At 37.5% G+C, this 23,195-nt stretch overlaps 1 protein-coding gene across 1 annotated transcript in view; it reads right to left on the bottom strand.

Moving 5' to 3' along the window:
- Nucleotides 1-352: 352 nt before the first annotated feature.
- Nucleotides 353-23,195, bottom strand: part of LOC149812193 (1-phosphatidylinositol-3-phosphate 5-kinase FAB1B-like) — a 42,506-nt gene continuing 19,663 nt past the window's right edge. Inside the window, exons 5-11 of the mRNA XM_089992625.1 lie at nt 5,329-6,279; nt 4,909-5,240; nt 4,684-4,807; nt 3,785-3,955; nt 2,092-3,687; nt 1,499-1,765; nt 353-933 (exon numbers count right to left, since the gene is read on the bottom strand). Of these exons, the coding sequence (XP_089848751.1) occupies nt 610-933; nt 1,499-1,765; nt 2,092-3,687; nt 3,785-3,955; nt 4,684-4,807; nt 4,909-5,240; nt 5,329-6,279 (3,765 nt within the window). The 3' untranslated portion in view covers nt 353-609. The remainder of the gene's footprint in view (nt 934-1,498; nt 1,766-2,091; nt 3,688-3,784; nt 3,956-4,683; nt 4,808-4,908; nt 5,241-5,328; nt 6,280-23,195) is intronic.

Here is a 23,195-nt window from a genome sequence, read left to right as displayed (position 1 = left end):
CCTCCAACGTGATGTTTGGCTGGTCAGCTAAAGGGACAAGTCATGAATTTCACATCCCATAACCATAGACAAACTAGATCATCTATATTTTTTATCCAACACCCTAGGGAATCTTCAATGAAAAACTCAAACTCCTTATACAAGATTCACTATACAGAGTGAAGCGCAACGCAAAGTTGCTGGCTGTGACAAACGTGCAAAGGCAAGACATACACCATAGCAACTAAGTTATGCATCTCCAAATAATGAAGGCGGCTGACCTTAAATTTCAAGCCAAGTTAAAAGAAGGAATTAACAAATCGGAGTTAAATAAACATACATTGCACATACCAAATACTTGTGAAAGTCGTTCTGAAATAAGCACATTCTCTAATATACTATAAATAGATAACACCAATATTTGTACAAATCATGATGGGGCGAACTCCCAAAGAGGTCATCTGAGACGAAAATTTCATGGCAAAGAGCCTTCTTCTGCATCTTTAATGAATCACTTACAGATCTAAAAATACAAGCACACCTAACATTAAAAAAAATTACAGAAAAGAACATATAGAAGATTTCCAACTTACAATTTACATATACAAGCAGGCAGCGTGGCACCGTATGTCACTCAAGTGAGCGATTCGGAGAGCTATCTTCACAAAGATTGGATTGAGATAAACTGGGGATGATGGAAGGTGGGGACCATTGGTCTGGGACCATCAAAAAGTACGTAGACATGGCTTTCCTGAAACGTTTTTTGTATTGCATGGGTGAAATCACAGTTGGCAATTTGTCCTTCGTCCCTCCAAAGATGGCTGACGCCTTTACCCATGACTCCAAGTGTTTATCCCAGGTATACTGCCTCATATAGTCAATGATACCAATAACCAGTTCGTGTTTCTCTTCATCTATTCCCACCAGCAATGAGTAGTCCATTACGTCAATTGACTGCATGTAAAATTGACATGCACAAAGTTATAAGCATAGGACAGCTTTTGTTTATTCAAGGTGACCATTATGTTCCAAATCTCTGAAAAGACTGAGGATCAGATAGGTTTCAAGTCGGGCCAAAAGCAATACCAGCTATGACAGAGTAGATTTGACTCAGCATTCACAGACCTAGTTGTTTTCATGGTTCCAGATATCTGGCTAACCAACTTGGTCTTCACTTGAAATGTGAAGTGAGACCATGAATTAGTTATATCCACAAGCTTATCAAGCAGAAACTCTCAAGACCAACCAATATGACACATTTTTTATACTCTCCACAGGTTGGACAGAAATCTAGATGTTCCTACATGTACTCTAAAGATTTCTAAATTATGGCAACTTCTTAATACAGATTCATTTATCTCACAGGAGATTGCTTGGATTTCCTTTTCGAAATTTAGAGATAGCATGGTGCTTTCCAACACAGAAAAGCCATGGGATTTGGGTAGGATGAAAAAGAAAACTCTTGACCAGATTGTTTCACAGCTCAAAGAAGAAAAGAAAAAGGACTTTTTATACTTACAGCAAGAAAAGAAGTATCATTCCACACTGCTCTCTCTAGCAGGCGCTTTGCCTTGTTTCCAACAAAAATTGGAGAAGTTGGCATTGATTCAATCAAGTTCTGATCAAGAAGAACCTTATTTGTTCCGTTTGAATCAGAATTATAACGAGCCCTCAAAGCTCCTTTAAGGTCATACAACCTCATAACATTTCGTCTGAACAAAAGATTTTCCATAATCATGAAGTCCATCTTTGTGTCCTTTCCACCTTTCAAGTGCTTTGATGAAACCTTATAGCAACAAAAACAAGAGCACATCATGGAACAAAAATTAGGATCAAAATTATGACAGCAATTCATATCATGGAAAATGCATATTAAGAATTAAGTCATCCATGTTTATCAACAAAATTTCACCATGTTTATTTCAACCAATGTTTAAAAAGACTCGATTGGTTGGACTCAAAACAATCTTGGTGCAGTTAATGTATTCAGCATAGCAAATATATCAAGCGTGTGCACGACTTTCTTCACAAGGTGGAAAAAGCAGTAGCTATTACAATCAAGAATGGTTAAGCAGAAATGAAGAATAAATAGCCAGGAGCAGAAAAAGGTACCTGATAAATCCCTAAAATCTTTGCCAGACATGTTGGACTGCCAGTGCCAATTGCCTCTGATAGATATTTGAAATATGCTGGAGCAAACTTGATAAATGAATCCAGCTCTGTCTTAGTGACTTGCTTAATGATAAACCTATCATCCAATGTCTTTGCAAAGAAAACATTGCTCTTACCACCCTGTGCCCCCCATTTCTTACAGCGACTGATTGATCTTATGAAATCTAGCTCAGCTGGACAACAGATCTGCCTCAAAGCATCAAAACGCTTTGCATAATAACAAGTTACAGTATATTTCACTTTTCCCAGAGGACCTTCATCAGTAAAAGATACCTTCACGTGCATTGCTTTGGTATAGACAACTGGATCTAGAGATAAGGAGCTCTTGCTTCCAGATCCAGTTGATACACCATCATCTGAAGATGCAAAGCTTCTAAAAGATTCAGTTGAGGCTTCATCGAGCGACTGAATAGGATGAAAAGAGGTAGCCTCAGAAAAAGGCAATGAAAATAAAGAATCACCACCTTCTCTCATTCTTTCCCTCTCATCAGATAGCTGATTATGATAATCAGGACAGACAAGAGAATATGCAACTGCACTTGTCGGCTCATCATCATAAACTGGCACAACAGTGTCATTGACACCAACTGGAAGAAGCAGCCTAGCACCACCTTGACGCTCCAACTCCCGGAAAGATGAAAGATATGTTGGGTTGTACTCTCCAAGTACATCAAATCTTACAGCATTGCAACATGAACTATTTCCATAAACTTGGTAATTTAAAAATGGTGCCTCAAACCAGCTCCCAAAATCCTCAGTGCCCACTTTGGGTGGTATGGTTGGAACGAAATGGGTGGCATCTGATTCAACCTTCTCTCTTGAAGCTGCTAAATGTTCCCCTGAATCAGCTTCTGCAGTGGTGGCATTGCCTGATGAATCCACCATGACAGAATCAGGTATCACAGGTTCCAGTTCCTGTGGCAGTAAAACGGCAAGATGGTTTTCACCAGTCCATGCAGCATCTAATGTATCTGACAGGCTTGCCACAATTGGGAAGTGCCCCTCTGAAAGAGCCCTTCGAACCATGATACCATCTTCCCCAGGATCAGTTTGGTCTTTAATATTTATCTCAGAGGTAAGGCCTCCAGTTTTGTCCTTCACATCAATTGACGCCTGGTCCCCTTCTTGTCCTTGAATAATTGATACAAGAGAATTGGAGAGTTCACTGAGGCTGCCATGACTATTGACCGTATGTAAGCTACCTTTACATGTCTCATCTACCTTTGTGTCCAGTACCAAAGATTCGGTGCCTGTGAGGCTTCCATTTTGCTTTAAGGCTGAATTTTTCTCAACTATCCTATCAATGAAACTGGGTTTTTCCTTTATTATGGTTGCAAAACTACTGAGGTCTTCAGTTAGATCATTTGCAGAAAAAGCAGCTGAAATCTTCTTGAATGAAGAGTCCAAGAAAAGTAACTGATTGTCCAACACATACGAATGGAAAAGTAACTGCCTCCTTAATCGATTGATCTCAAGAATATCAGCTGCTGGTTGACCTTTATGCAACTCCTTTGACAGTGCTTTCTGAAGTGAATCCTGTGCCAAGTTAATCAAAGACAACACGAGACACAGATCAGCATTACTCAAACATTTCCAGACCCCTAAAATAAGACGAGAAAGGCTTGTTTTCCACCTCAAATTCACCCTTTCCTTTTTGCAGCAATTCTTCCAACTTTGCTATGCGCCGTCTCAATTCAATAACTCTTGTGCCACTCTGGCGTGATCCAATGCTTGAAATTTTATCAGAGAGAAGACTAAGAGAATTGAGAACTTCAGCAAAGAAATGCTCTGCCTTGCTGACAACCTGGTAGAGTGGAAAATAGTTTCAGTTTACACTATACCAAACACAAAAAGCTTGACAAAAGTTATACAGATTTAAGTTAAGAAAATAATAAGCACCAAACTATTTGTGAGGCCCCTCCTGTTCAAAAATACTAGAATCAATATGAATCAACTGGATTTTCCCAAACCAGCTGAGAGCATACCCAACCAGAAAAATGAAAATAGAAAACTAAGATCTTCGACTTTCCTATTATTTCTGCAACAGTTTAGCCCTTTCAATAAAAGAGATTAAATATCATCCTTATGCTACATGGAAGAATTCAGAAAAATATCCTTCTAGGAACAAAGAAGGGACAGAGTGGGGGATGATTTACTTTGAATCAGAGCATTAAGAATTGTTGTTTATAGTGGCATTTTCTAAATAACTGACTATTTCATCTGCTGTTAATGCTGAGTGACTTGTCACCATATAGCTCTTTAGTTACTATTACTAGTAACAGTAGTAATTTTCTCCATTTCAAAGAAAATAAACAACCAGTGGACAAAATCATTTTCCCCAGAGACATTGGATATTGCATGACATCCACCTCATATATTCAGTATTTTTATCCCAAATTTGTTTTCCTTGAAGGCAGGCCAGCTTTATCATGTGAATCCAGTTCCCAAAACCAATTGGGTGTGGGTGTGGGTGTGGGTGTGGGTGTGGGTGTGGGTGCACGTATATCTACCACATGTATGTACACAGCCTACCTCATTCGCTTCTTGTTGTATCCATTCCTGCTGCTGGTAATCAAAATCAAGTTTGGAAGGTGGCAAATACAAAGAATGGACATCAATTGATGCATATCGGAAGCAAGCAACCATTCTCCCAAACCTGCTTAAGGTAGATAACATGAAAACAATTGAAACATATAACCAGTTTTTGTCCACAAAACATCAACAATGTACAGTATGGCAACATAAAAGGACCAATACCCGTAGAACCTAAGGCAGTCACGATGTAGAGAATGCCCACAGCTAGCCACCCTACTTGCAGCAGCATGATTAGAAAAACTAAGCTCCAAAAATTTCCCAAAAGATAAACCCCAAGCAGCATCGGACATCACTACTCTTCTGGTAGCAGGAGGAAACCCATTATTCCGTGGGCACTTCAGGCATCGGTGCCACATCCAGATCTTTCCTTCATGTTCTCCAGGTAGCATAAACTCAGGGAGTTTCTTAACAGATATTGTGAGACTCCCTTGCCGATGAGTATAACAATGCACATGGGCTTCAGTTGGCATTTCACAAGAAGGACACTGGTAACCCTGCCATAAGCAACAAGTTTAAAATGTATTGACCAAGGTATCTGAATGCAAACATGTGTGTATGCGTGTGAGAGAGAGAGAGAGAAACCTGGTCAAACAAGTCATCACGTAAGAAACGACCCAATGGCTTATCAAAACTCCCATAATATTTAATGCGAAGCAAATGAGCACGATCACATACAGTCCCTTTCCACACACAACGAGTAGATAGAGACACTAAAATGCTCTGATGGTCAGAAGGAGAAGGCGGAAAATCTTCCTTCAAGGGAGCACGCTCATTACGGCAACAATTCTCTTGATGGATTGGGCCTCCATCAGAATGCTGCAGCTGATTTTCAATAACCTCCTGCCCAACCATATCAGCTTCAGTAGCTTGAATATGCCTCCTATCGAACACATCCACACATTCACAATAGCTTCTTGGAAGCTCACGTTGAGCCGCATCTTGAACATTCATTGCAAGAGCTTCAGGCTTAAATGTCTCTCCATGGTTCGAATTACTCTTATCTTTTTCAGGTATATAATATGGAGTAAAGTCATGGTAAAACTTAGAAAAGTGCTCTGGAAGAGAAGTAGCGGATGAAGGATGCTGGGACAAGCCCTCAACATTTTGAACCTGATTTTGATTGGACAAACCTGATGGGTTTGTATAGAATGTAGCAGATCCAGTGTAAGGAAAAATAACACCATTATATGAATAGGTTGATCCCGAAATCATAGGATTGCTACTAGAATTGCTGCCCAGAAAAGATGGCTGAGGGGCTTGGTCTCTGATGGATCTGATCTCATTCTCAGGAGGAAGTTTGCTTGCAGCAGGAACCGTGAACCCAGGCACCACGGAAATGGACCTTTCTGCAATTGATGGTTTATGGGGCAATGCAACAGTAATTGGAGACTTTAGGGGTAGTTCTGGAAGGGAGGCACCTTCATCTGCAAGAAAAGAAGTTTCCAGAGCCAAATGGTAAGCAGCAAAGACCCCATACTGCACCACATGTTTTACTTTCTTTAACTCGTCACCATTGGCACCCCGCAGCAGAACCTGTAACAGCACAGAAACACAAAAGCAAATATGTGAATCACCTGCTTTACACTCATTATTTCCAAAATAGACTCCAAAACATATTAAAAAATAAAAATCATTCATCAACAATCTTTAAAGCTGGCAACATGGACTTACGCATTACACCCCCATGAAAAAGTATCCCACATTCTATTTATTGCTGTATAAATGATCGATAGTTTTTTACACTTAAGGTTTGGGCATTTTTTTTCTAAATACAACTGTTTTCTGAAGATGCTCTTGACATGTCGGTAATGAGATATTGCGGAAATATAAAGAGTGCTTATAAGCACTTACAACAATGAATAAAAGAGACAATATCACAAGTCCACTAAGGGACAATAAAAGCACAAGCCTTTAAGAAGGCAACAATATAAAAAGTCTCTTATTGAAAAGAGAGAGAGAGCTCTCAAGAATGAAAATATACAAGGGGTTCACCCCTATTTATACAAAAGGAAGAGGAGAGAAAGGGAGGCCAAAGGCCTCAAAAGGAGAGCCCAAAAGGGGGCTCCCATGGAGTCGTTGGGAGCCCCCAACGGTCACATTTGTGACCGTTGGGGGCTCCAACGACTCTATGGTTGGAGCCCCCTTTGATCCTTAAAAAATACAAAAAATAAAAGTAAAAAAGAAAAAAAGAAAAATACATTTTAACAAAAACCGAAAATAGTTGTTTTCTAAAACAACTATGTGAAATTACAAAAATACCCCTATCGGGTATTGATGTAATATTATATATATACATATGTATATATATATAAGAGGTACATTTTAACACCCCCCCCCTCAAACTTTACGGGGAATTGACAGAAAGTTTGCCAAGAAGGAACATGAAGCGAGGAGCCGGAAGAGCTTTAGTAAAGAAGTCCGCCAACTGATATTCTGAAGTGACATACAGTAGAGCAATTGTTCCTCGTAAGAATTCGTCACGAACATAGTGGCAATCCATTTCGATATGTTTTGTCCGCTCATGGAAGGTATGATTGCTCGCAATATAGATGGCACTCTTGTTGTCGCAACATAATTTTGAGGCTTCGGTAATATCAACCCCCATGTCTTTAAGCAGACTGCGAAGCCATACAAGTTCCATTGTCGTAGTTGCCATAGCCCGATACTCAGCTTCAGTGGATGATAGTGAGACTTTCTGCTGCTTCTTGCATCACCAGGCAATCAAAGAGTCCCCTAAAAAGACACAAAAACCAGTAGTTGAGACTCGATCATTGGGATTACCTCCCCAATCTGCATCAATATAAGCAAGAAGATTCAAGGAAGAAGAGGAGCGATATCTGGTCTGGTGATGGTTAAATAGGTAAGAGACCCAATGAGTTGTCTGTAGGGTGTGGAGTCTTCCAGAAGAACCCCATCCTCCAACCGTAATTTGGCATTAATAACCTCGGGAGTCTCTACTTTCTTGTCATCAGAAATCCCAGACTTAGAACAGATATCTGCAGCAAGCTTCATCTGTGACAAAATATATCCTGGAAAAGAGTATGCAACTTCAATTCCAAGAAAATATCTAAGAAAACCTAAATCAGACATATCAAAAATATTTTTTAACATATTTTTAACATCAATAATACTATTTTGATCATTCCCAATGATGATCATATCATCAACATAAAATAACAATATTACAATACTAGTACCTGCATTTTTAACAAAAAGAGCAGTGTCAGTATAACAAGAGTGAAATCCTAATTTTATCATGATATCACTGAAACAATCATACCAAGCCTTAGGAGCTTGTTTAAGGCCATACAATGCCTTCAAAAGCCGAAGTGTTTGACCTTGCTTAATATTAATTCCGGGTGGCGGATCCATGTAAACTTCCTCACTCAAACTTCCATTTAAAAAAGCATTTTTTACGTCAAGTTGATAAATAGGCCATTTTTTAGTTGATGCGACAGCTATTAAAGTCCTGACACTGGTCATTCGAGCTACGGGAGCGAATGTTTCTTCATAATCAATGTCATATTCTTGGGAGTATCCCTTAGCGACTAATCTAGCTTTATATCGTTCCAAAGAGCCATCGCTTTTAGTTTTAACTTTGAAGACCCAGCGACACCCAATAGGTTTTTTGTGTGAGGGTAGATTAACTATTTCCCAAGTATTAGCCTTTTTTAATGCATTTAGTTCAACTTGCATTGCTTCAACCCAATGTGGTATAGATTTAGCTTGATTATAGTGAGCAGATTCAAAATAAGAATGTAGGGTTATTAAACACGCCCGATAGTTGGGTGTTAAGGAATCATAGGATACAAACCTATTTGGGGGTATTGATATTCTAGAAGAATGTCTAACTTGTGGTTCCTCAGAAGATTCAGAAATTTGAGAGTATTTTTCGAGGGCACTAATAGGATTTTCTTGATTTCTTCTTGAGTAAACATTCATATTTGTGTCACTATCATTTGAGGGTATTATATCAAGATGGGATGCCTCACATGTATCCTCTATGTTTTCAAGAAAATCTTCTTGTACGTCATCAATAAGATCATATAAAAATATGTAATCAATTTCATTTGTTTCTTCTATTTTATCAAAACCGTTCTCTTCTTCTAGAAATGTTACATCTTTTGAAACATATAGTTTATCATTCTTAAAATCATAACATCTATACCCTTTTTTATTTTCACCATATCCTAGAAAAACACACTCAATTGCTTTTGGAGATAACTTATCCCTTTTATGTAGTAGGACAAAACATTTGCAACCAAAAATACCAAGACGATTGAAATAGGGTGAAAGTTTAAAGAGTTTTTCATAGGAAGAAGCATTTTTTAATTTAGAAGAGGACATTCTATTGATTAAATAAGTTGCGGTTAGAACGGCTTCGGCCCAAAACTTCTTTGGAATATTCCTAGAAACAAGTAATGTTCTAACGGTTTCTATAATGTGCCTATGTTTCCTTTCCGCTAGGCCGTTTTGTTGAGGAGTCCTAGGACATGACTTTTGATGGCAAATTCCATTTTGGGTTAAATAGTTTTGAAATTCGTGAGATAAATATTCGCCACCGGAATCGGATCTTAAAATAGATATGTTATTTTGGAATTGATTTTGAATTTTTTTATGAAAATCTCTAAAGAAGGTAAATACTTCCGATTTATGATTAAGAAAATAAATCCAAACATACCGAGTAAAATCATCAATAAAAGTAACATAATACGAATAGCCCCCTTTAGACATAACCAGAGAAGGCCCCCAAACATCCGAATGCACCAATTCAAAAGGTCTTGATGAAAGAAAAGTTCTAGTTGGAAATGGAATAGGCTTCATTTTTCCAAAAATGCAATCTTTGCAATTAATTTCTTTTTCCTTACAAAATTTGTTTCCAAAAGGAAAGAGATACATTTTGGAATAACTTGGATGACCAAGTCTTTTATGCCAAGTTTCCATGTTTTTTTCTTGGACATAAGAACAAAAATGATTTGTAGGGAGATCAAGATGGTCCATATAATAGAGGTCTCCCTTTCTATGGCCTTGCCCAATCCGCTTCCCGAACCGGAGATCCTGCACAAAGCAACCATTAGATGAGAAAGATATTTCACATCCATGGTCGGCAATTTGAGAGACCGAAAAAAGGTTTAAATTTAGTTTGGGAACAACTCTTACTTTTGGAACACAAAAATTTTGAGAATCTTTAAAAGAGTCAATACTTGAAATTTTTAAAAAGGTTCCATCGGCTGTAGAGACACAAGAGTCCTTTGAATTGGTGCAAACATCAATAAGTGCATTTTCATGGGGGGTCATATGAAAAGAGGCTCCGGAGTCAAGGATCCAAGAATACGTACCGGGTGATGATGTAGAAGCAATAGCCGCACCCGATGTGGAGGAAAAAACTTTTAGAATTTGTTGGAGAGCCATATATATTTTTCCAAGAGTTTCCTTGAGGTCATTGTTCTTGCGTTCATCTTCTTTGGTGGTAGTTTCTTCAAGAGAGGCCACCTTAGGCTTGAAAGTTCCATTAAGCTTTGGGCAAGCGGGTTTAATGTGACCCGGCTTATAGAAATGATGACAAACAATCATTTTTCGTCCTCCATTGTAGTTTCCTTGTTTCCCAAAATGAGGAGGTTTATAAGTTCTTACATTGTTACCCGGTTTTGATACGGCAAGTACTTCATCAACATGTTTACTCATGCCAAGCCTTGTCTCCTCTTGAGTGATTTCGGCAATAGCATCCTCAATAGGAGGAAAAATAGATCTATGGAGAAGTGAGGATCTCACTTGCTCAAATTCGGGATGTAGCTCAAAAAGAAATTGAAACAATCGTTCTTGTTCCATTTGTTTTTGTCTTAAATCAATATCTTCCATAGAAACCCATTTTGGCTCTAAAAGAGCCAATTCATCCCATAGTGGGTTTAGGGCACTATAATAGTCTTGAATGCTAGAATCACCTTGTTTGGTGGTTCTAATCTTTTCTTGCAAGAAGTATGCTCTTGCAAGATCCTTTTGGGTATACATACCCTTCATAAAGGACCAAGCCTCATTGGCTCTACGAAATTTAGCTATATTAGCACATACCTTAAGCTCAACTTTGTTCATAAACCACGCAAGGATTTTTGCGTGATTGCTTTCCCAATCTTCCACTTTTTTTTTATGGTTTTCAATGGCATCTCCTTCAAGAGCCTTTTCTTGACCTCCTTCGTTCTTCGTGAGCATAAGCTTAGGTTCCTGAACGGTACCCATGACAAAACCCCAAAGTTCCTTTCCTTTGAGATTATTTTTCATTGCCGATGCCCACATCATATAATTCTTTCCATTGAGCTTGAAGGATAAGTCAATCTTTGCCTCCATGATGTTGCCAAGAAGTGAGAAGAGATCCACCAAATATGAAATACACGAACCACACCTTTCCTTCAAGAATCGAGTGGCTCTGATACCATGTAATGAGATATTGCGGAAATATAAAGAGTGCTTATAAGCACTTACAACAATGAATAAAAGAGACAATATCAGAAGTCCACTAAGGGACAATACAAGCACAAGCCTTTAAGAAGGCAACAATATAAAAAGTCTCTTATTGAAAAGAGAGAGAGAGCTCTCAAGAATGAAAATATACAAGGGGTTCACCCCTATTTATACAAAAGGGAGAGGAGAGAAAGGGAGGCCAAAGGCCTCAAAAGGAGAGCCCAAAAGGGGGCTCCCATGGAGTCGTTGGGAGCCCCCAACGGTCACATTTGTGACCGTTGGGGGCTCCAACGACTCTATGGTTGGAGCCCCTTTTGATCCTTAAAAAATACAAAAAATAAAAGTAAAACAGAAAAAAAGAAAAATGCATTTTAACAAAAACCGAAAATAGTTGTTTTCTAAAACAACTATGTGAAATTACAAAAATACCTCTTTCGGGTATTGATGTAATATTATATATATACATATGTATATATATATAAGAGGTACATTTTAACAATGTCATGTCAATTAATCTAGTTTATAGCAAATAGCAGAGCTCTCCTCCCCCAACTTTGGATACAAGCAGATTATCCTGCCTTTTATCCCTTTTCAAGATAAAAGAAAAAAACAAAGAGCAAGGCTGGCCAAGACTCGGCTGAACAAGAGAAAGCAAGCATTACTACTTAAGAGACATACTTTTTGTTTGTGCAGCTTTCTACATGATTGACGGGACAATCCCCAATCTCATTATGGTGAAAAGTTTATCAACCTTTCTTTTTTTATAACAGAGCTGGGGGAATTAATGCCCCTTCCTTTTACAACAGTTACTCAACCACTTATATAGCAGTGGGTTTAGAACTTGCAACATTCCATCACATGGTGACATGCATAAACTGCTCCTACCAGACAAGCGGATCCCCTGTTGGTGAAAAGTTTACCACTTGCTAACGAAAAGACCTCTGTCTCATAGACCTGGAATTTAGGTAACACCTTGATGAATAATGAAACTACGAAAGTTTTTCTTCTAAACTCACAGTTTTTTCCAGAGTTACCGGAAGCATCACATGGAGTGGGGAAGCACGCTTCCCCGAAACGCGTTTCGGAAGCGCGAAACGTCGAGCTTCCAAAATGCGCTGGGAAGCGCAAAAAATTTTGGGGCTTCCCAATTTAGGGGAAGTGCGCTTCCCATTTTGGGGAAGCTCACTTCCCCTTTTTCATTTTTTTTTTATTTTTTTATTTATTTTCTCTTTTTTCGCTTCCCCCTTGCTTCCTAGGTCGCTTCCGGTTCGCTTCCTAGGTCGCTTCCGAGACGATTCCTGGTTCGCTTCTAAGTCGTCCCACGCTTTTCGCTTCCTAAAATTTTGAAAGTGTCTCGCTTCCCGCTTCCTCGATTGGCAACTCATGGTTTTTTCTTGACAGCATAGTTTTAACTTTTAAATTGGCACAGCCAACCAAGCTCTACCTCAAAGAAAGGATAAGGAACTGATAATTTGAACAATAAAATTTTAAGAATCAGAGTGCTCTTCAAAGGCATTTTATTTGTGAAACATATGACAAACTGCTTAGCTGTCCACTCTGTGAATTTGTTATACTATTGCTGCTGGAAATGCTTATGCTAAATTAAAGAGGTGTTGGACAACTTTTGCAGCATATAGATAAAAAATAAGAAACTATTTCAGGTGACTGCAGCAGTAGCCAGTGTTAAAATATGTGTACTCCTACACATATTTGTTGAAATATAATCCTTAATTGTACATATATATATATATATATATATATATTTTTATATATATAAAGATACGTATACATATATATATATATATGTATACGTATCTCTATTTATATATATATATAAATATATATTTTATCTTCCTAAAATACCCTCAAGGGTATTCTTGTAATTTGTCATTTTACGCATATTCCAATTGGAATATGCATTGTAATTTTTCCTTTTAATTTCTGTTTTTTTATTTTTATTTTTCGTATTCGTACCACATTGGGGGCCTCCCAATAGAGACGTTGGGAGCCCCCAACGGTCACAAATGTGACCGTTGGGGGCTCTCCAACGTCTCCCTTGGGAGCCCCCAAGGTGGTCCCTTTTGTGCTTATAAATAGGGGCTTGCCCCCTTTGTATTCTTCACTCCTTGGAGGAGCTTATGCTCCATTGTATAGGGTTTTTACCCTCTTCTTCCTTTTTGTTCAATAATATTCAACTTATGATTTTATGTCATATTTACCCCTTTTATGGGTTTATGTATTAGCACATGATGTGCTTGTGTTGTTCCCTTGAGTGGGTATATTCGCACTTAATGTGCATGTGTATGGGTTCATTATCGAACCTAAAGTATTCAAAGCCACTTTCTAACAGCCAGAACCACCATAGTGATAAAAATTTTTACCAAGGCAATACTAAGTGGAAAAAGATTGTTCTCACCACCCATCCCTAGCTTCTAGTGATGCTCCTGAAAACTGCACCAACCATGCTACTAGCAAATTACAAAATTGAAGCTATTGTAAACAAGATTTCCATGATGCTGGTTCCAGACTTCTTTAATTCTTCACATTGAGTTAAAATAAGCCTCTCTCTCTCTCTCTCTCTCTCTCTCTCTCTCTCTCTCTCTCTCTCTCTCTCTCTCTCTCTCTCTCTCTCTCTCTCCGCCCAAACAAAAGTTTGCTTGTCCCCAAGGTTCTTTGATGGCATCAGATACATTTATATGGTGAAGATGATCTAGACTCACTCTCCTTCCAGGTCTCATCTTATTGTTCGTTTCAGCTGAGTTTCTTTTCTTCTGCCAAAATCTCGCATTGTTGCAATTGAGATCTTCACCCATATTCATCATCCTTCTATCTTAAATACCTTTTTTTTACCAACATAAGATGTAATCTGTCATCATATCAGAGTTGACCTGAGAACATCAGATACGGACATACATATACAGATCTGACATTATTTTTCAGATCCAACCTCAAATCATTAAGAAAAAATGAGAAAAGGTGCATGTATGTTGGATCATGGATAGGAGTTTGTGTAACTTTGATTGTGTGATTCTTATGTACATTTATGTATTGCATGTGCCTATGGGTTTATTCATTGTAATAAGCAATGTTGTCCGTAGTGTATCGTAAGATACGCTACGATACGTATTGTTACTGTTTAGAAAAATGATACAATACACACTCGTATTATGATACGATACGAGTGTGTATCGTATCAGTATCATAGTAATATACCCTATCATACGACATGTGGTGTATCATACAATACAATGTTGGTGCACTTTAAAAAGGGCCGAAAAGTAATTTTGCATTTTTGAGTTTTAAACACCTCTTGAGGGCCAACTCCCTCATTTGTGTAGAGGCCATTAGAGAGGTATCCACGCACCCTAGGAGCCATGAGAGTGATTTGAAGGGCGGTCCGTGCGCAAGGGAGAGGGCTTTTGCGATTTCATCGACAGTACATTTTCACCATTTTTTCGCTCAAGTGGGTTAAGGTAAAAAAAAAACCTTATTAATATTTTGCATTGTTCTTGTGAGATAGTTGATGATTGATGATGTCTTATAGAGACATAAATGTTTTATATGTGATTTTATTGTTGCATTTTGTGCATTTCATCATTGTTTCGTGTGTTATGATTTTTTAGAATTTTTGCTATTATTGTTTATTTTTTTAGAATTTTAAATTTTTTTTCAAAATTTATGATTTTTTACGTTACGATACGTATCTTATTTTGGCCTGACCAATACAGGATACGATACGATACTTACAACCTTGGTAATAAAGGTAAACCTGTCATTCAAACTATAGCATGAATACACAATGTAATCCATACATGTATGAGATGTACTTTTCTACATTGGTTATACATAGAGGAACAAAGATTTGCATATGGTTTTTATTGATTTGGAGAAGGCATACGATAGAGTACCTAGGGACGTTCTCTGGTGGACAATGATGAAGAAAGGTGTTTCTCTCAAGTACATTAGTATAATTAAAGATATGTATGAAGGAGTAGTAACCAATGTCCGCACTTGTGGAGGGGTGACAACCAATTTTCCTATAACGATTGGGTTACATCAAGGATCTACTTTAAGCCATTTCCTATTTGCTATAGTGATGGATGAGCTTACGAGATCAATTCAAGAAAATGTGCCGTGGTGTATGTTGTTTGCTGATGATATTGTTTTGATTCATGAGTCTAGAGTTGGGGTTAATGCTAAGTTAGAATTATGGAGACAGACATTGGAAGCAAGAGGTTTTAAGTTGAGTAACAGTAAGACAGAATATATGGAATGTCGGTTTAGTAAGCAACGAAGTAGTGATGGGAGTTAGTGAAGCTTGGTGAGCAAAAAATACCGGTGGATGATTGTTTCAAATATTTGGGATCTATCATTCAAAAGTATGAAAAATTTGATGGAGATGTAAATCATAGGATAAAGGTTGGGTGGATGAAATGGAAAAGTGCAACTGGAGTGTTGTGCGATCGTAGAATGCCATTGCGGTTGAAAGGAAAGTTTTATAGGACGACTATTAGGCCCGCTTTACTATATGGTACGGAATGTTGGGCTGCCAAGAGACATCATATTCAAAAAATGAATGTAGCTGAGATGCGTATGCTTAGATGGATGTGTGAAAATACAATAAAAGATAAGATTCGGAACGAAGAGATACGTAAGAAAGTAGGCGTTGCACCCATTGAAAATAAGATGAGAGAGAATCATTTACGGTGGTTTGGACATATTCGGCGAATGCCTAATGATGCTCCAGTTAGAAGGATGGAGAAATGGGAAAATATATTAGTTAAAAGAGGTCGGGGTAGGCCTAGGAAGACATGGATGGAGATGATAGGAAAGGATATGAATGCTTTGAACCTCACCGAGGACATGGCATTGGATAGAAATGATTGGAGGAGAAGGATTCATGTGGAAGACCCAGAACGATTTTCTTTTTTGGTTCATATCGCCGACCCCAATTGTTTTGGGATGAAGGCGTAGTTGTTGTTGTTGTTATACATATAACTGCATGTGTGTATGCACTACACATCCAGACCTAACAATAAAGTTGTATGTCTTCTTTGTCTCAAACCTCTTCCCCTCCTTTCTCCTGTATTTTCTTGTCTTTACAGCAGGGCAGGGATTCCTAGGCTGATTTTCGTAATAGAGATATTAAGACATGGATACCATTAGCACCAAGGGTAATATCATCTTTTCACTTTTCAGCAGTTATATTGGATACTGTCCCACATTTTATTGTCTTTTGTCTCCATCATTCATTACTTTTATTAGCTACGTAATGTTCATTGTGATATGTTTGCTATTTGTGTTAAGCCTACTTAAGTGGCATTGTTGTCATTATCCAAGTGCTGACTTCGTTGTACTGCCCTATTAGGGCCTCTCTTATTAATAAAGGAAAGAGTGTGCAACCTCCACACTAGAGAAAAAATTGGGGATTTTGAGACTTCATCTTCTCCCTTCAAGCACACCCTCTTCCTCCATTGATACCTCAAACTATCAAGAGATACCAGAACCAGATCAGGGTCATCAGGTATGTGTTTGGAATCAGTATGACACTCATCAAGTCTGATATCACACCATATTGCTGATGTCATCATTGGCCAGACTAATCAAATCAATCAAACAGCCAAGACATGCTTTGTTTGACTAGATTGACCTATACCTTCAGCATAAACGGAAAAAATAAATGGGCATCTTATTGATGTATGGGCTGCAGCTTCCAGTTTGTTGATGAATGCCACTCTTTTTTATCTAATCAGAGTGCACTTCTGTCACTTGGTCAAGATCTCCTTTCACTGTAGATATTCACCGACTTGATCAGAGTGCACTCACATCTTTGGTTAGATCTATTTTTTTATTTCATCTGATGAGAGTGCACTTGCATCTTTGATCTGATCATAAGATCTATTTTAACAATCCAAGTAGAGTGCACTTGGGTCTTTGGTCAGGGTGAATACCAGACTTGTAAATTCATTTAGAAACAGACCTGGCTTTATTGTCATTCTTCGTTATTTCCCTTCACGTACATGGTTTTGCATGATATTACTAGTGACATTGTTGTAATACTTGTATTAGTATTAACTTTTATGTAAAGTCCAAATTCGAGCTTCTCATATTAATAAGAATGAGACTGTGCAGCATTCAGACTAAGAAACAAAATTTGGGGCTTCCACAAACATCAAGACTATTATGGAATCAGAGTCTCTTAAGGTAAATTTTCTGTCTCTTATCTTCCCATTTCCTTTCTTTCTTTCCTTCTTATTCAAGAAACCTATTTCTCCCTCCTTTCCACCCTTCTCTTCTGTCTTCCTCAGCTTTGCTCAATTATCACACCACTTGAGAAATTCATTCCACTATTATACCTGACCACTCTGCTACCCCTGCTGATGTCAGCTGGCACTCTGACATCAGCAGTGTGACATCATCCCCTTGGTTTGTTTGGATCAATATAGAATTAGTACCCCACTCCCATTCCATATTTTCACCTATGTTTCTAACCAGAAACAGATGGTTAAAATGTTCCAAAACCTCCCATTAGTCCCATCACCTCAATCTCACCATATGCACCTCATATTCCCAACATGAATTCTAGTTCCAGCTCTACTCTCATGAATTCCCAAAACATGAGCTCTATTCACGTCCCATTGAATGCTCCCACTCAAATTTCTTTTACAAGGGTCCAAATAAAGTTTAATGATTCCAATTACTTTGCTTGGAAGACTATGCTCTTACCGTATATCAAGTTTTTTAGATTAATGGGGCATATAGATGAGAACATCAAGGTTCCTCCCAATATCACTGATTATCAAGTGAAAGAAAATGACTTGAAATTGACATACATGGTTCCAAAGCTCGCATATGAAGAGTGGATGGTGTGTGATGATAATATATATATATATATATATTGTATGTTATGTAATAGGTAATGCTCTCTAGGGGCATTTTGGTCTTGTTATTTTCATGTAAATAGTGACTGTCCACTAAGGACAGTATTGTATTTTTGTCTTTATTGTACAGTGTATGGGGTCTATATGACTGTTGGAACAGTCCAACTAGCTGTTGGACTGTTCTAACAGTCCTATGTAACCGGGACACGGCACTTAGGGTGTCGTACCTGTGTTGACACGGGTACTCGTACTTGGACACGGCATTTGCCATGTCTTATATTATATTAGATATTTTCAATATATAATATATATTTTAGACATATAATATATATTTTCAGTATATATTTTAGATATATAAGATATATTTTAGATATATAAGATATATTTTAGATATATAATATATATTTTTTAGTATATATTTAGCCATGTCCCCGTACCCACATTTTTTGGAATTGTCTACCCGTACCCATACCCGTACCCAAGTGACATATTTATGACTGTTGGAACAGTGAATGCCTCTCTTAAATGCCCATCTTGGCTCTATATATAGAGTCTTTCTCCTCTTTGTAAGATAATGCTTCTCTTAAGCATTCATACTCAATAAGATAATATTTTTTATATTTTTGTGTTCCTCTTTTTAGTTCTTTGATGTCTTGAATGCACTTAATGCTTGTGTAGTACCTTTGTGCGCTTTTATTGTCCCTTAATTGGATTTGTGTATATGAATGTGCACTTTGTATTTATGATCTTAATAGCCCTTAGATGCCCTCGTTTTGTATTTCCACATATTTCATTACATGGTATCAGAGCCAAGAAATCTTTGGTATTTTTCTTTTTTTGGGTTTTGGGATTCTTTGTTTCGAGTTCGTGTTTCGTGAAGGATTTGTGATCACGGTGTGACTTGGATTCAAAAAAAATCTTGACCGGGTATGTATCTTATATCTTTAGCGTTACTTGGGTTAGCTATCTCATGCATTATGCATAAGAAAGCACTCATTTTTCTTATCTTCAAAAAAAATATTTGTTGTTTTTGTTAAAAATTAAAATCTTTAAATGTTTTTTAAACTATTATTAGATTTGTTTTTATTAAATATTTTATAAGGTTTATAATATTTGTTTGATCTTGTGAAATTATATATGTGCATGCTTTTATGAGATCTAGTTTCAATCTTAGTTTTTCGAACACGCTTTATTTAATATGTATGTATATGGTCTAGTATTCTTGAGCATATATTATTGGCATTTAGATGCTTTATTTGAACACCTTATGGTTATAAATGTTAAATCATGTTTGTATTTACTATTAAACTTTGTTTTGTTTCTTTTTGAAAAATCATCAAATATTTTAAAATAATTTGAAATGCTAGTGTGTGTAATTCATAAGTATGGTCTTGTGAGATTTTGCTTAACTTGTAATTATTCTATTTCTGTATTTGTATATTCTTGTATTTTTGTAACAGTCAACAAATGGCTAATGGCTAGCTGTTCTAGCCGTTAGACTAGGTCTAACAACTAGAGGGTCTTCTTCCCTCTCTTTACTCTCTTATCTCCCTTCCCTCTCTTGTATACAAATAGGGGTGTTCCCTCTCATTTGAAGTATGCTTCTTGCATACTTATGAGCATTTGAATAAAGATTATATTTTTAATTCTTGAGCCAGCCTTCTTTGTGTGTACCCTATGTGGGTTTTGCGAGTGTGCTCTTTGTGGCCCTCTTTTGTGCTTGTTCATTTTGTATCTATTGGTGGACATTCTTGTTTGTATTTGAAGGATCTCATCATAGTGCTCATGATCGTTGATAATTGACAACCACATGCTCGCTCGTGTTTGTGTATCTCTCTTTGAAAATTGACTTGACTCTTTCTTTGGGTGCTCGTGGATCACTTCTCAAAGTGTTCGTGATGCGGTACTCATGGTGCTCAAGTGGACGTGCACATTCTCTACATCTATCTCTCTTTCTCACCTCTTCTCTTTCTCTCTCTTTCTCACTGACCTCTATTCTTATTTGTAATTATGGAAGATAAAGAAAGTGCCACTGTCATGCCCGTCAAACTCAACGATACTAACCAATGTTGTGAAAAGCATTGAGGCGTAGCATAGCGCTCCACTGAAAACTGAGGCATAAAGCGTAAAGCTTAGAGTAAAGCGTAAGCCTCAATAAATTTTTTTTGAAAACTTTAAAAAAATATCTAAAATACAAATAAATCAAAAAAATGCTTTATTGATGAAGCAACAACCAATAAGAAATAGAAAATAAATAACGAAAAAATATGAGATTAACATGTAAAAGTAATATTAAAGAAACAATTTGATCTATGTAAACAAATAAAATATGAGCATTCAATAAAAAATTAAGTAACGAAATCTCTAACAATCAAATTTCTCAACATCATGTAATCTTCAAAAAATGCATATTAGCATTAACAACCAAATGTTAATGTATTTGTCCAAAACCCTCAACATCATGTCATCTTCAGAAAATGTATATTAGCATTAGCTTGTAATATTTGACACAAGCTAAAACTCATTATCATTGACACCAATTATTAACAAAACACGCAAATAAGCATAAAATGCTTGTAATATTTAGCTTTTTCTTATAGCTTAGAAGAAGAAAATTACCTTCTTGGCTAAGCACAAAATAGAAACAGAAAATAAGCACAAAAAATAGAAACAAAAAATAAGCACAAAAACAGAAATTACCTTCTTGGCTAAGTACAAAAACATACAAATAAGCACAAAAACAAAAACAGAGAGCAAGAGAGAGAGACGAGAAACAGAGAGAGAGAGACGAGAAACAGAGAGAGAGACGAGAGACAAAGAGAGATGAGAGACAGAAAGTGAGAGAGACAAGAAACAGACAAAGATGAGAGACAAACAGAGACGAGAGAGAGATGAGAGATAGAGAGACGAGAGAGCGTACCTGTTTGAGAGTCCTTCCTCCTTTCGGTAGAGAGAGACGAGAGAGTGGGAGAGTGACAGATGAGAGACAAGAGAGTGGGAGAGCGACAGATGAGAGACGAGAGAGAGGGAGAGACGATAGAGAGAGCAAACAAAAAAAGTGGGAGGCCCCAACCTTAATTAGGGTCGGGGCCTCCCTCTTTCTCCCCACATGTGGCCCCCATTTGACCTTGATAAGCAAATGCGACATGCCACGCCCTGAGGCGTACACCTTGAAAAGAAGACATTATTCACGTACTAGGTTTGGATCAGATCCAAACCCAATTCAAGTGTATCTAATTTCAGATTTAAGCACATGTTCATTTATTATATTAATGGCATATTGTAAATTACATTGTTGTGTAATGGGTATTCTCATACCCTAGTAATTGTAACACTATATACTTAATGGAATGTCAATACTGCAGCCTCTAGTGAAGGATTCTGCAGCTCTTACGTATCCTCTCCTCTTCCTGTGCTTGGTCTTGTGCATGTGCCAAGGAACCCACCAGTACTTACATGGTATCAGAGCCATTGATCCTCTCTCCAACGTCTTCATCCAAGGTATTTCTTTTCTTATTCTTCTTGAAATCTATTGATTCTCTCCAGTCAACGTATTTCTGAAATCTGCATCCCTATTTCTCTCTCCTTCTCATCTAAAAATTTGCATCCCTATTTCTGAAATCTACTGATCTTATTCTAAAAATCTGCATCTCTCAACTATTTGCATCTAATCTTTCTCCTTCTCACACTGTTTCACGTGATTTCATTTGGTCACGCACGTGATTTCTTTTGGTCACGCATGAGCAAATCTTTGTGTGATTTCATAAGTTGTTCCTAATCTGATATTTTCTTCAGAACTGAGTAAAATATCATATCTGAGTAAAATATCAGATCTGAGTAAGATATCAGATTCTTTTTCTTTACATTTTAGAATAACGTTACCTCCAAAAATCATATTCATCTATTTGCATTTCATTGACTGATCTTTACAGATCAGTTTACTGCATAACTCTGGTTTTGTCTTGGGTCTACTACCCGTAAAAAAAAAAAAAAAGGACCGAGTTCCGAGTTCTGATTTTTTATTCTGACTTCTTTGGTTCTACTCCAGTATTGTTTCTGACTTCTTTTATTTCTGAGTCTTGCTCAGCCTTCAATCACCTATGGATTCCCTTTCTTCTTCTCAATTTGGCTTCTCTTCCAACTTTCTTAGTCAACTTGTATCTGAAAAACTAAATAACTCCAATTTTCTCACTTGGAAAAGACAAATCATCCCATTTATAAGAAGTCAGGATCTTTCTGGACATCTAGATGGCTCTGTTTCTGTTCCTCCAGAGTTCATATCACAAGATGGCAAGGCTGGGGAGGGTGACACTTCCATTACTTTTGTCAGAAATCCAGAATATATATGAAGCGAGATCAAGCTTTGGTTGCCTACATCACTTCCACCCTGTCACAGGAGGTGCTTGTAGCAATTCCAGATGACTGTTCTGCAATGCAATTATGGCATCGATTGGTTCAAACATATTCTCAAGTCTCTCAGGCTAGAATATTATTTTTGAAGAAAGAGTTTCAAATGTTGAGGAAGAACTCCATGACCATCATGGAATACTTGAACAAAATGAAGACCATTACAGATCAGTTGGCCATCGTGGGATGCGCAGTTAGTGACAGAGATATGGTGCAGCAAACTTTGAGCGGACTAGGATCGGATTATCATATGATGGTTACTTTTTATTGTGTTTGCCAGATTTACCTACATTTGAAGACCTTTGTGCCAAACTTTTACAATATGAGATGACCTTGAAGGGATTTTCTGAAGATACTCATGCTCAAGCTGGGGCACACGATGTCCTTGCCACAGGAGTTGCCTATGGACGAGGACGTGGTAGGTATGATTTTCGAGAAAGAGGGGAACAAGAAAGAAATGGACAAGGAAGTCGTGGAATATTACCTACACCCAATATTCCTCCTAATGGACAGAGGCAAAGATCTATACCCACCTGTTTTCTATGCAATAAAAGGGAACATATCAAAGCTAATTGTTGGTTTAATCCTCAAAATAGAGGCAAACAACCAGAGACAAGAAAGGGGTCAGATAAATTGAAGAACAATAGTGAAGTCAAGGAGTTGTTACTATCTGCTCTAGCTGAATTGAATTTAAAACAAAATGAT

This window comes from Nuphar pumila, chromosome 17, assembly GCF_984573655.1.
Source record: "Nuphar pumila chromosome 17, dmNupPumi1.hap1.1, whole genome shotgun sequence".
NCBI classification, from domain to species: domain Eukaryota; kingdom Viridiplantae; phylum Streptophyta; class Magnoliopsida; order Nymphaeales; family Nymphaeaceae; genus Nuphar; species Nuphar pumila.
Note: the sequence above shows the minus strand (reverse complement) of the source record. Positions and strands in the feature narration are given on the sequence as shown.